This window comes from Dama dama, chromosome 15, assembly GCF_033118175.1.
Source record: "Dama dama isolate Ldn47 chromosome 15, ASM3311817v1, whole genome shotgun sequence".
In the NCBI taxonomy this organism is placed as follows: Eukaryota; Metazoa; Chordata; class Mammalia; order Artiodactyla; family Cervidae; genus Dama; species Dama dama.
In genome coordinates, this window is record NC_083695.1 from 86,989,486 (window position 1) to 87,001,953 (window position 12,468).

The 12,468-nt window shown below is 45.6% G+C and overlaps 1 protein-coding gene across 4 annotated transcripts in view; it reads right to left on the bottom strand.

Annotated features, from left to right (window-relative positions):
• FGFR2 (fibroblast growth factor receptor 2) overlaps window positions 1-12,468 on the bottom strand; it is a 105,369-nt gene that overhangs the window by 12,659 nt on the left and 80,242 nt on the right. For all 4 annotated transcript variants that reach the window (XM_061162790.1, XM_061162793.1, XM_061162791.1 and 1 more), the window contains 4 exons: window positions 9,143-9,294; window positions 6,181-6,302; window positions 4,029-4,139; window positions 2,486-2,676 (listed from right to left, as the gene is read on the bottom strand). In XM_061162790.1, coding sequence (XP_061018773.1) covers window positions 2,486-2,676; window positions 4,029-4,139; window positions 6,181-6,302; window positions 9,143-9,294 — 576 coding nt within the window. The remainder of the gene's footprint in view (window positions 1-2,485; window positions 2,677-4,028; window positions 4,140-6,180; window positions 6,303-9,142; window positions 9,295-12,468) is intronic.

Here is a 12,468-nt window from a genome sequence, read left to right on the forward strand (position 1 = left end):
TTAGCCGAAACGATGGTCACAAGTAGTCACCTTTGTACTGCGAACCTGATCCAAATCACTGCCCCTTGGAGGAGAGAAGGAAATGGTAACCCACTCCGGTACTCTTGCCTAGAGAATTCCGTGGACAGAGGAGCCTGGTGGGCTGCTGTCCATAGGGTCGCACAGAGTCAGACACAACTGAAGTGACTTGGCATGCAAGCATGCACTGGAGAAGGAAATGGCAACCCGCTCCAGTATTCTTGCCTGGAGAATCCCAGGGACAGAGGAGCCTGGTGGGCTGCTGTCTATGGGATCTCAGAGAATCAGACACAACTGAAGTGACTTAGCAGCAGCAGCAGCCCCTTGGAGGTTTCCCCAGTGCCCAGAGCCAAGTCTTGCCTGGGGCTGTCACCTTCTGAATGAGCAGGGCCTGCCTCCACACAGCTTGTCCCTCTGAAGGAGGGCTCAGCCATCACCTTTGGTCCCCAAACCTCCTGAGTCCCCCGTGCCCCGTTCCTGCCCGCACACCAGGGGCTTCCTCCACAGCACGATTCTCGGCCTTTCACATGCTTATTTTTATGCCCATGTTTATTGTTGATTTCACCTGCTGTCTCCCACAGTGCCTGCTCCAAGAGGCCAAGGACAGCGTCCATTCCGGTCACCTCACAGGGAGCCTGACCCAGTGAATCAGGCATCCAAATCAGGAACACTCAGGCATATTTGCTGAAGGATTAATAAAATGACCAGGCCAGCCTTCTACCACTTTGTATCAGGAGCAGCTCCCTGATGAGACCCCAAAATCTTCCCCCCTCCACACCAGAGCAGGAGGACAGAGCAACAAGGACCAGAGGGTCAGACCAGGCAGGCTGCAGGCAGGATGTCTTCCCAGGGTTTTACTTAGCAATTGTTCCAAGCTACAGGAAAGGTGTAATAGATATCCACGTTTGCCAGATTCAATTCTTATGCTTCCTTGCTTTCCCTTTCTCTCTATCCCCAGACTCCCCACACACACTGTTTATGGATGAACCATTTAAAAATGAGTTGCAGACTTCATTAGCAGGTATCTCCTACCTGCTAACACAAGACCTCTGTCACTGCCCCCAAATTTAACATTGAAACAGTCACATTATCTAATATACAGTCCATATACCTGTTTTAAATGTTCATAAACGGTTTTTACAAAAGCTGTCCCCTTATCTCCCGCCCAGAACAGGGACCTAGTCCAGGATCGCACATGTATATTTAGTTGTCATGACTCTTCAGCCTCTTTTCATCTGAAACTCTCTCTGCAGGATTTTTTTTTTTTTTCGGTCTTCTGTGACTCCAACATTTTGAAGCAATGTCTTGTCAAATGTCCCACATTCTGGATCTGATTGTCTGACTCGTCAGCTGGCAAAGTCTGCTGCACACACACACACGCACACAACTCCATCCTGTCTTGGTTTCCCAAAATCTATACATTGGGAGATTTTACAGGAAAAAAACAATTTGTTTTTTTGAAAAATCTTCAACTCTGGACTCTTTTTCTAAGAAGAAAAACCCAGAACACGAGGTAACTCTGGCTGTGTTCCCACCTGGCTACAGACAGCAGGGCCTGAGGTGCAGCGGGGCCCTTCCTGAATCACTACGTGGTGTGACATGACAGGGGCCGCCTTGTCCCATCAATGACCGTCATGGCCAAGATCCAGCGAGGGGACAGAGGGTCCACGCTCACCAGAGGCTCTTACTTCTTTGGAGACCCGAGGAATTACTGGTGTTTCATGACACTCCAGAGCAGATAAGAACAGGTCCACCTCTGCCCAAGGAAGAAGCTGTGGACCTTCCCCGAAGTGTGGGCCAGGGAAGGGTGCCTGGGGCCAATCCAAAGTGCCCCAGGGGACATCTGGGCACCCATCTAACTGCTTTCAGAATAACTCAGATGTTTCAAGTTCCAACTGTGTGCAGCATGCTTGGAATGCAAGTGATTCACCTCAGGGGACCCGGCCAACTTTTAACCGCAGAGGGTCACCTCGTGAAATGAGACAAAATAAATCCAGAGAATACCTGGCACTCGATGCTACCAAAACACCCCATCATTTGATCTCCATTCCTAGAATCTTTAACATCGTTTCAAACTCAAAACCACAGGGACGACACCCGAGGTCCACGTCCAGAGACTCAAGAACCACAAAACAAAGCCAAAAGATCATCGGCATCAAAGGCAGCACCCCCTAACCCCACTGCCGCCCACCTGGAAAGCTGGTTCCCCAAAGGGTGCTGGCCAGCCCCGTCTCTGAGAAGAGACGTCTTCTCTGCTCAACTTTGTGGTGCTGCTACAGGTCTATGACGCAACTCTGGCTGTTAAAGAGTTCATCAAACCCCAGTATGAATAATGCAAGACACATTTTCCAGGTTGTACAAGACAGGCCAGGGCTTGACTCGGCAAACGAGCACATCCAAACGGCCTGTTCTCTTCAGACATTTTTCACTGGAATCCATCCAACCGAGGAGAAGGGGAAGGACTCACTTTCTGGGAAGCCAAGTACTCCATGCCCCGGGCCAGCTGGTAGGTGCATGACACCAGGTCTTTGAAGGCCATCTGCTCCTCGGGAACGCGGCTGATGTCATAGGAATACTCCATCCCGGGTGGCCTCCGGGCGCGGAGGTATTCCCGAAGGTTGCCTTTCGAGGCGTATTCGACGATGACATAGAGCGGCCCTGTGGATGGAAAACGCGAGCTGGAGAGGCAGCGAACCCCGGAGCTGCCCTGGGGCAGCTCTGCCAAGGAGTTCTTAGTTATTACAACCCAGTGCTTTATTATTTTTTTTTAATTTAAACATACAGAAAGGCACACACAAAAATAGAACACCTGCCTTCTAATCGCCCCCCAAATGACAACCGACAGCTGGTCAAGGTGGACTCAACAGTCTTTCATAAAACAGAAATGCTTCAGTGAGTGCCACTTTCTTGTCATGCCCCCTCTTGGAAAGCAGCGACTACCTTAAATTTGCTGCTCTCATTTAATTTTAACGATTTTACAAACACCTATGTATCAATAAACGACGTATTATTTTTAGCAACATCGATGAGTAATAAAGACACAGCTTTGCAACAGTTTCCCCCCACACATGATCTTTCTGGAAGCCAGTCAGGCTGATAAAAAATTGATCCAGATCATTTCGTTCAACACTTACATAGATTCTATCATATAAATATACCATGCTGTATTTATCCACTCCCCTGATGGGTTGTTTTCAGGTTTGGGCCATTGCAAATGTTGTGCAATGAACACTGCAAGCTAGTGCATGGCTCCTTACACACACATGCAATAATGTCCCTATGGCAGAGACCAGCCTGTTTTCGTGTGGCACACAGCGAGGCCAATTCATTTCTGTATTGTTTGTGGCAGCTTTCTCACTCCAGCAGTAGAGGTGGGTGGCTGCCACAAAGCCGAAAATATTTACAATAACCCTTTACAGTCTCCTGACTCCCGGTAGAGACCTCACAAGGAAACTGCCAAGGCAAAAAACAGGCATTCTAAGTTTATTAATTATCATTAAACTGGTTCCCAAAGTGACACAGATCATCTATGAGAGAAGCCAGGGTTCTCACTCCCTGGAGGAAGATAACATGTCCTTCCTGTCCGTCTCCCCTCTTTAATTAAGGCCACTCCTGGAGGCTCACCCATAGCAAGACATGGTTCCTCAATCCCATTTCAAGGGAAGAACTTGTCAACCAAAATGCAGGATCTTATGTTGGTAACTCTCTCTTAGCACTCACTAAACAAAAACATAACAAGATGGCCTTTTCCAAACACCCTCTAGGTTATGTCCAAAAAACAGTAGGACCCTATAGGCCTTCCCATCCAGGGTCGCCCAATATCCACCTTTCCCCCTAGACCCCAGACATGGTCATCAGGAACACCTTCCTGAGGGGGGTTTTAAAAAGAACTTTAAACACGTGATTAGGAGGCTCTAGGAGCAAGATCTAAACATCCATATGCTTCTAAAATGACATGGACGCTGAACCCTGGGTTACGTGAATGAATGCGTTTTTTCCCTCCTACTCACCATCCTGAGTACAGGCTCCAAGGAGATTTATGATATTTTTGTGTTTCCCAATCATCTTCATCATCTCCATCTCGGACACCAGATCAGAAAGGTCTTTCTCAGTGGCATCATCTAGAACATTAGGTAAATTACGGATCAGTTTTGCTACTATTAGTTGATGAACATTTGGTTGAAACAACATGAAATTGAATTTCTGAACCAGAAAAGACTTTCCAAATCACCTCTCTCCTCTTACTGGTAAAGCAGGAAATGCCCAGAGAACTGCCTTCCTCCATGTCAAACAGCTAATATGGGGTCAATAGTGTCAAAAGTCAGGACAACTGTATACGCATTGAACGCTAAGGCCAATTCTTTCCCAGCAAACCTCACAGATACAGAGGCATTCTTCTCTACTGTGAAATAATTCTATCCTCTGGCAGATCGCAAGTACCTCAGAAAACCACATCAAATTTCATGGGGCCTGAAAGCAACTGTGAGGACTTCTGTGGAGGAGGAGGAAGGGGAGGAGATGGGGGCATTTCATATACTTCAGACTTTTTCTGGATCACAGGCTGCTAAGCTGAGCCCTCAAAGCCCACAGGGCATTCACAGATGGATGCAGGCAAGGACAAAAGTCCCCGTACCAAGGACAAAAGTGTGTGTGTGCGTGTGTGTGTGTGTGCGCACGTGCGTGTGTTTGCGCGCGCTCCTACAGCTTGAGGGGATGAAGGTTCTCGCCTTCCATGGGTTTCCCAAGGGCCTGGGATTCCCATCCTAAAATAATTAAAGTTTTAAAAACCTCTCTGCTCCATAATTTCAAACAAGAACACGTTAGGTCCTGCATATCCTGGCTCGCAGTTAAGCTTCCAAAAACTGGCAAGATTCTTCCTCAGGTACCTGAATTGAACTAATTCAATATGGGAAAATCTGGGCTTACTCCCAAAATGAGGATAGGTCATGGATAGAAGCCATGCTGCATAAAGCTCTTTGGCTTCACAAAAGGAAGAGCAACACAAGTGCCTAGAGTGTAAAATCCACGCGGACGCCCATGGAGGAGTGCACACGTGCCCCTCAGAGGGAGAGGCTCCACTGCGCAGACACACAGGGTCCTCTCTAAGCTCCGAGATGCCCACTGGATATTAAAACAGCCACAGCTGATGTCTGTGGTCCTCCCAGGCATCACACACAAAGTGGGGAGCAGCTCAAAATGTCCTCGTTTTCCTGGGGAGCCATTCAGATCCAGAGCTAAGGAAATACAACCAAAAAAAAACACCCAGTACCTTTCCAACTATTTCTACCCTGCTCCCTCCTCTCAGGAAGAGATGCGATGACTCAAAATCCCACGAAAGAAAGAAAAAGCCTAACTCCTGGGTGTCCACAATGCGTGACACTCTCCCCCGCCCAACACACACTCAGACCTCTCTGCCAGGACATGTGGGAAAAACTATGCTTGGGGTGTCTTTTCTGAGATGCCTACAATGGGCTTTATAATGTAACCGTTCCCTATAACTCCTCTCATAAGAGAATACTGTGGGAAGATGAAGTTAATAGTTAAAAGGTCTTCAGGCTCCGTGGCTGTAGGCACGAGCAGGGTTGGAAGGTTAACACAGAAATGTTCAGGCTCCCACGAACGCCTCTCAACGTTTACATCTCTGGGTCATTGCTCACACGTCCCTGAACGTGTGAGCAGTTCTGTACCAGCATCAATGCCGTGAGCTCCCTTTTAGCTTCCTAAGCGACTCCCCCAGACCAGGGCCATTCCTGCTCTGTTCCTCTTGCAAAGAAGAAAGAGTGGCCTCCTCTCTCTCAGCCTTCTTGGCTCCCCCTAAAAAGGCCAACTTCCCTTTATTTGTAAGCTAAGGTTTGTATTCTGCATCCAAGGTACCAACACTCATCTAAATTAATCAATTCTATGTGAGTCAATGCTTTCTAAGCATTTTCAAATATAAAGGGAATGAGCTACCACTTTCTAACAGAACTGGCTTTTCTTTTTAATAAGTGCACACTGCTCAAGATAAATAGTCTGTCCGAGATGCTGATTTATACTGAAAACTTCTCAACCCCTAGGTCAACTATGTGCTCTTTGACCCCGTGCCATGATAGAGTTCACACAAAAGGAACATTCTTGATAAGGCGACCCCCCTCTCCTCCCTCCCCACACCACCCCCCTCACCTTTCAACATCTTCACGGCCACAGTGACTGCTTCCTTGGGTTTCTCCTTGTCAATTCCCACTGCTTCAGCCATGACCACTTGCCCAAAGCAACCTTCTCCCAGGGGTTTGCCCAGCGTCAGCCTGAATGTGTAAAGAGAGGATTAGTACATGGCATCTGGTACAGCGAGGGAAATTCCAGAACTCAATATAAAAATCTTTCAGCAGCTTACAAAAGCATGGAGCATTTATCATATGGAACTAATGAGACTTGGGGAACACACGCGCTTGAGTATTTTCTTAGTGACGTTTTAGGGAATGTCAGTGACTGCTGGAACAACTATTGAATGTCACATTTGTATTCTTGATTTATTTTCTTTAAGGAAAGTATCCTTGCGAGTCAGGTGGTCAGCTTTCCTAAGTGCTAATGAGGAGAAGCTTTGATCTTGAGCCCATCGAATTTTTGTAATTTAGAATGTCTCAAAAAATACCGTTAAACTTTTTTTTTTTTTTTGTCTCTGTGAAGTGATGTCTTTAAAAATCACTATTATTTAAATACCAATGGACTTCATGGTCACATCCTGGGCCAAGTTACAAGATATGAATCTTAAACGCATTTCAAGGAATCTCTGTTTTTTCATTAAAGGAAAAAGAAAACTCTAGAGAGAGGGGGGATTTTTCTGACATATTAGTTTAGAAATCCTTATGACTACCCAAAATTAATAATGAAGAAAATCCAAAGTGAACACAACAAACTAAATTTCTAAGGTCAGAAGTGCTACATGCATCATGCTAAAAGCTATATAGACTCCTTGGACATTCCAAAAACCAAAAGAATGGAAGAAACTTTGGAATACTTACAAATGTGGTTTTTTCATTTAAGTATAACACAGCAAAGTACTGAGCTGCCACTAGTAAGCAGTATTTTTGGTAAGTACGCAATGGTTTGAAAAAGTTAAAGCAAAGACCAAGGGTAGCTGGTGCTATGCTGAGGTCATTCCCTTCCTACCCTGAGCTAAAATTAAATTTAATATCTTGGCAGAAAATAAACATTTGCATTGGAAAAATGGCTAATTTATGTCCTATTGCCCTGCTACTACAAACATAACAATCCTTTCTTTGTACAACGTCTGCCTCCAATCTAATAAACTGCTTCTAAATAGCCTTCATTCATTGGAAATCTGCTCCACCTATGGTTGTGCTAAACACTATTTTGAAACGCTTAGCACTCAGATTTTCCGCACTCAGGGTACTCGGGGTGGGAGCTGACAGACAGACTCCCACTGTTGCGGTGGTGTCACAAGTGGCAAAAGCTATGGCTTGAACGCGGGAGCTGCAATTTCTTAAAATATGATCACAGCTCCCCAACTCAGTCGTATATCCATAGGAATGTGCACAAGAACCCACCAACTTGTTTAGTCAAGCCCTGGCTCATGAGAAACACCCCCTTCTCACACTCCACAGGTGAAGAAATCATTCTTTGCTTTTTTCTGGTGCCTCACTGGTAAGAATGCAGTAAACAAGTCCTGAAAGAATGAATGAACAGCACACAAACTGGAAGTCACTTCCGTTAACACTCTAACAAAATGACACCGGTACAATAATTTGGCTCTAATTTATGGCATATATTAATACCTCTAAATGAGCTGTTAGGAAACAAAGCCGGTTGGAGTTGTGTGAGTCAAGGTTATAAGTGCCATGTAAGCTACCTCTCCTTCCAAAGTAAGGCTCCTCATCACATCCAATCTCTGAAAAAACTTATCTTTGTATTTCCAAATCTGTCCATGAGTCCCTTCTCTAGTCATTAGACACTTCTCTGACATAACCTCAAGAAGACAGTGCAAATATCAAGACTAATAGGGTAGCTGTACATAAGCAAGTCAAAAGCTTATTCCAGTTGATTCGATGGAGATGTAGAGTCAGCAATTTCTACCTTCCATTACTCTCAAGCTGTTTAGACTCTAATCACTACAAGAGAGACCCTGGAAATGAGCTGACAGCCCTTCAATGACCATCATATTCACTTCAGAAGGTAAACCTGGGGGCTGGCCCATGGCTGGAAGATGGAGGGCTGGTAGCCCAAGATTTGTCCACTGGCTGGATGCCCATCTTGCTGAGATTTGAAGTTCAGATCTCACCAGTTATGAAGGGAAATTCACATGAGCCAAGAATTGTGCTCAGTTCTGGGAGGTCTATACTATGACCTTCATTTTATAGAAATGAAGTTCAAAAAGAATCAGGTAACTCATACAAGGTTGCCCAGCCACTGGCTGGCATAGCCAGGATTCAAATCCAGCCCAAGAGAATCCAAAGTCCATGAGCTTGAAGCCAGACCAAGAAATGTACAGCTCTCAATAATGCCTTCACCAGAGCCCAGGTGGCCACACTTGGACTGATCTTATTGGAACACCTCTATATCAGCCAATAAGGAAAATATTATGGACCATAAGAAATTCAATGGCGAGTACCATATTTGAAGATTTTCAGCCCAGTATTATATCAAAAACTATTAAAAACAGTACTATTGGGTGAAGATTCTTAAGGCAATTTATATTCCATATCTAATCTCTCTAAAGAAATGAACCATAGGACAGTCATGTTCTAGGAACCAGAAGTTAGAATGTCAATTCTGTTTTATAAATGGGATAATCCCACTTATATTCCACTTGACTGGATCTAAATTATCTAGAAAGTAAAAAAAAAAAAAAAAGAAAGAAAGAAAAAAATACTAACAAGGTACCATTTTGTTTGGGGACCATGGCTCAGTAGCTCTGCGTTAAAAGAACTATTAAAAAAGAGCCCATGAGAGAATCAGTTCTTTGTTTTTCCTGGAGTTGGTTATTTAGAAATACATTCTTACCCATTCCGGTTGATGTCATCACAACAAGACTTTGCAGTTAAGGGTCATAAACAGAAAACGTCAACCCCATGTCCCCATTTATACTTAAGTCTTCATTGGGAGATATGTCCCCACTCAGACTCACTTATCTCTCGGAAACTCCCATTTGGGATCTTCTGGAAGCTCGTACTCTGAGACCCCCGCCAGCATGGGGGTGTCTGCAGCTGAAGAGAGGCGAGTTGTAATCCTCACCAGCGGGGTGTTGGAGTTCATGGAGGAGCTGGACTCAGCAGAAACCTGGATACAAAATGCAAAGACACAGATGTAATCCTGGCTCCACCTGAGAAGACTGGGAGCCGGCCAGAACCCAGCCAGTGGTCAGCTCTTAGAAAGCAAGGAGAGGCTGGGTTGGCCAAAGTCATGAATTTAGGACCAAACATTTAGGAGCTGGATTCCAACTCCTCGGTCTTCCTATCCAGGCAGTATGTGCTAGATTTCATCCAACTTGTATGTTCCTAAAACCAGACTTCCAAACAACATTTTTTAGACATTGCTTGATTTAAAAAAGAAAGTCTTCTTTCTGCCCTAAACCCTCAGTGTATCATCTGAGGACACAGAGCTAGACCCCCACGGGCTTCATTCTTGTCTTTTTGCCTGGGCTTGTAGCAGAGCCCCAGATTAGCAATCTCCTCCTGGCATACCAGCTCAGATGGTGAATCAATGCTACGCTTATGAAATTCCACAAAAACTGGAAAATCGGCTCTTCAATCAGCTCTATCTTTTGAAATGTAAAGGAGAATACGTCAAGGATCTAGCTCTAGGATTTGAATGTGAAAAGCATTCTGGCAGCAACAAGTGCCTTTATTCAAGGGTAACCAGAGACCCAGGCATTGGGGACCACTGCCTACTTCTTCCCCATTCCTTCTGAGAACCAGTTGATGATCAGGTCAACTTTGGTTTCAGAAACTAGTAAACGAAGAGTCAAGGGAAGAAAAATACCTCTTTATTCACAATCTTGTGGGAGAGTTCCCCTCCCCATCCCCCACCCCCCAGCAGACTGCAGGCTTTCACTGAGTTTTCTCAGTTTACGCTCATTCATTATAGTCTGCATTTGAAAAAATGGTTACTTCTTAAATATATTATCTTCCCTGTGCTGGTTTCTATAAAGGAAAATACCACTACGGGCTGCCTGACCATCACTTTATTCTAAACCATGAACAAGACCGGCCCAAGAGAACAGGAATCGGGTTTGACGTGATTCCTCAAATTTGGTTCTGTCCCCTACATGACTCTCACATCAACCCTTCTCCCCAGCAGTGCTTATAAACATTTTTAAAATCAAGGTGGCAAGGACCAAGATGAACAAATATAATGAGGATGAACTTTCAAGGTAGAGCCTGGACCATTCCCACAGGGAACCAGAAGACTTCCCAGGGAACGTCCTACTTAAAAAATCTTGACTCTCTGCTTCTTAAACCCAGACTGCCCTTATAAAGCAGGTAGGAAACCTGAGAGGATGTCCAAAAATGGATTAGGGGCTGAGGATCGTTCCAGGAATAGGAAATTGGTATTAGTATTACTTATAATAGCAAGAAGAAGGCAATTTTTAACACAGAATTTCTATTATCTTTTTTAATGTACATGAAAACATTTCTGAGCCTTCTGAGCAGTCTTTTGCCAAAGGGAATCATGCTTACATTTTATTATGTAGACTCTATGATCAAGGTTTACTATGAGCATAGTAAACATATATATATATATATGTGTGTGTGTATTTAATGATATATATATATATACATATTTTAAAGGAACTGAGCGGTCATTAGTTTTGGAGCTGAGAGGGGCCTCATGGACAGATAAAGCTCTAAGAGGCTTCACACCTAAATGTCTGGGCCACAGAGGCAAAGAGCAGAAGCAAAAAGACGAAAAGGTTAAAAAAAAAAAAAAGACAAAGGTAAACATGAAAAGCCTGCAGAGTCTACCTCCGCAGCACGCTGACCTCAGCTGCAGGGCCCACCAGTAACACCATCTCCGCAGCCTCCACTGACCCCATATATGTCTTGAGCTCCATCTGCAGAGAAGGGCTCAGAGAGATTTCAAGGAACAGGTTTGGGTAAAAACACTTCCCCAAATCCTAATGCCCTGAATCAGGTCGTGAGCTATAGATGCCAAAGGAGATGGGTGTTCACAGACAAAAAGGTCTCCCACGTGAAGAAGCACAAATCACCACGCATCACGGTCGGAACCGGGCTTGAAGATCACAGCCAGAAGCCTGGGAAGAGCAGTCAGAGTTAGTCTGGCCCCAGCTGGACGAGGTCCGGCAGAGTCCACAGCCAGAACTCCCTCTCCAAGGCCAGCAGTGAGCCCTGCTCACTGGACCGCAGGGTTCCTAGAACCCCTGTGCAGAGAGTGCAGGGACTTGGAGATGGAAAAACCCCTGGGGCGGTGATGGGGGGAGCAGCTCTGGGTGAGGAGGCCCGGCCCGCCTCCTCTGGCATCGGTGAGGTTTCAGGACACAGTGAGCGTGGGCCGCCTTCCCACACGAGGTCAGAGGACACAGGCACGGAAAACAAGTCTCAGAAAGGATCCGTGAGAGCCTGAGCCCTGGTCACCTTCGGGGAGATGGGTTAGAAGTTGAGGAGGGAGGGGGTGGAATATGTCTTATTTCAGAACCTTCTAAAGCATTTGAATTTGATTACCATGCATATGTATCTCTTTTACATTCTAGAAAAACAAAGAACTTTCCCTTAATGACAAAAATATTTTTAAGAATGAGAAGGATCTGGGCTGAGGCATGTCATGGGCAGGAGTTGGGGGTGGGGCATGAAACATATTCTTGAAATATACGGCTCACTGGACCGAGTGAGTCAAAAACAACGAGATCTTGGCTCTCATCTCTTCCCTGGGCTATAGGCTGGGTGTTGGGGCATCTCTGCATCCTTCCAGGTGGGTCCCCAGTGACTCCCCCAGCCTAGCTGGTGCCACCAATCCTAGCTGGCACCCTTCCCCTGCGAACTGTTTACAATGTGGGACCCTGAGTGGAGATAGGGGTGGTCCCATCTGAGCCAAGTGCACCACTGCGAGCTGCAGGGTCCCTATTCCAACACTGTGAGAGCTTCAGCTAGTCACTTGACCTTCCTAAACTCGAGTCTCCTCGTCTGTTAAAAGGAGGCCAGTCCAAAGAGATCCAACCAGATCCAAGGACTGGTTGGATCCAAGGAGATCCAACCAGTCCATCCTAAAGGAAATCAGTCCTGAATATTCATTGGAAGGACTGATGCTGAAGCTGAAACTCCAGTACTTTGGCCACCTGATGTGAAGAACTGACTCATTGGAAAAGACTCTGATGCTGGGCAAGATTAAAGGTGGGAGGAGAAGGGGACGACAGAGGATGAGATGGTTGGATGGCATCCCCGATTCAATGGACATGAGTTTGAGCAAGCTCCAGGAGTTGGTGAAGGACAGGGAAGC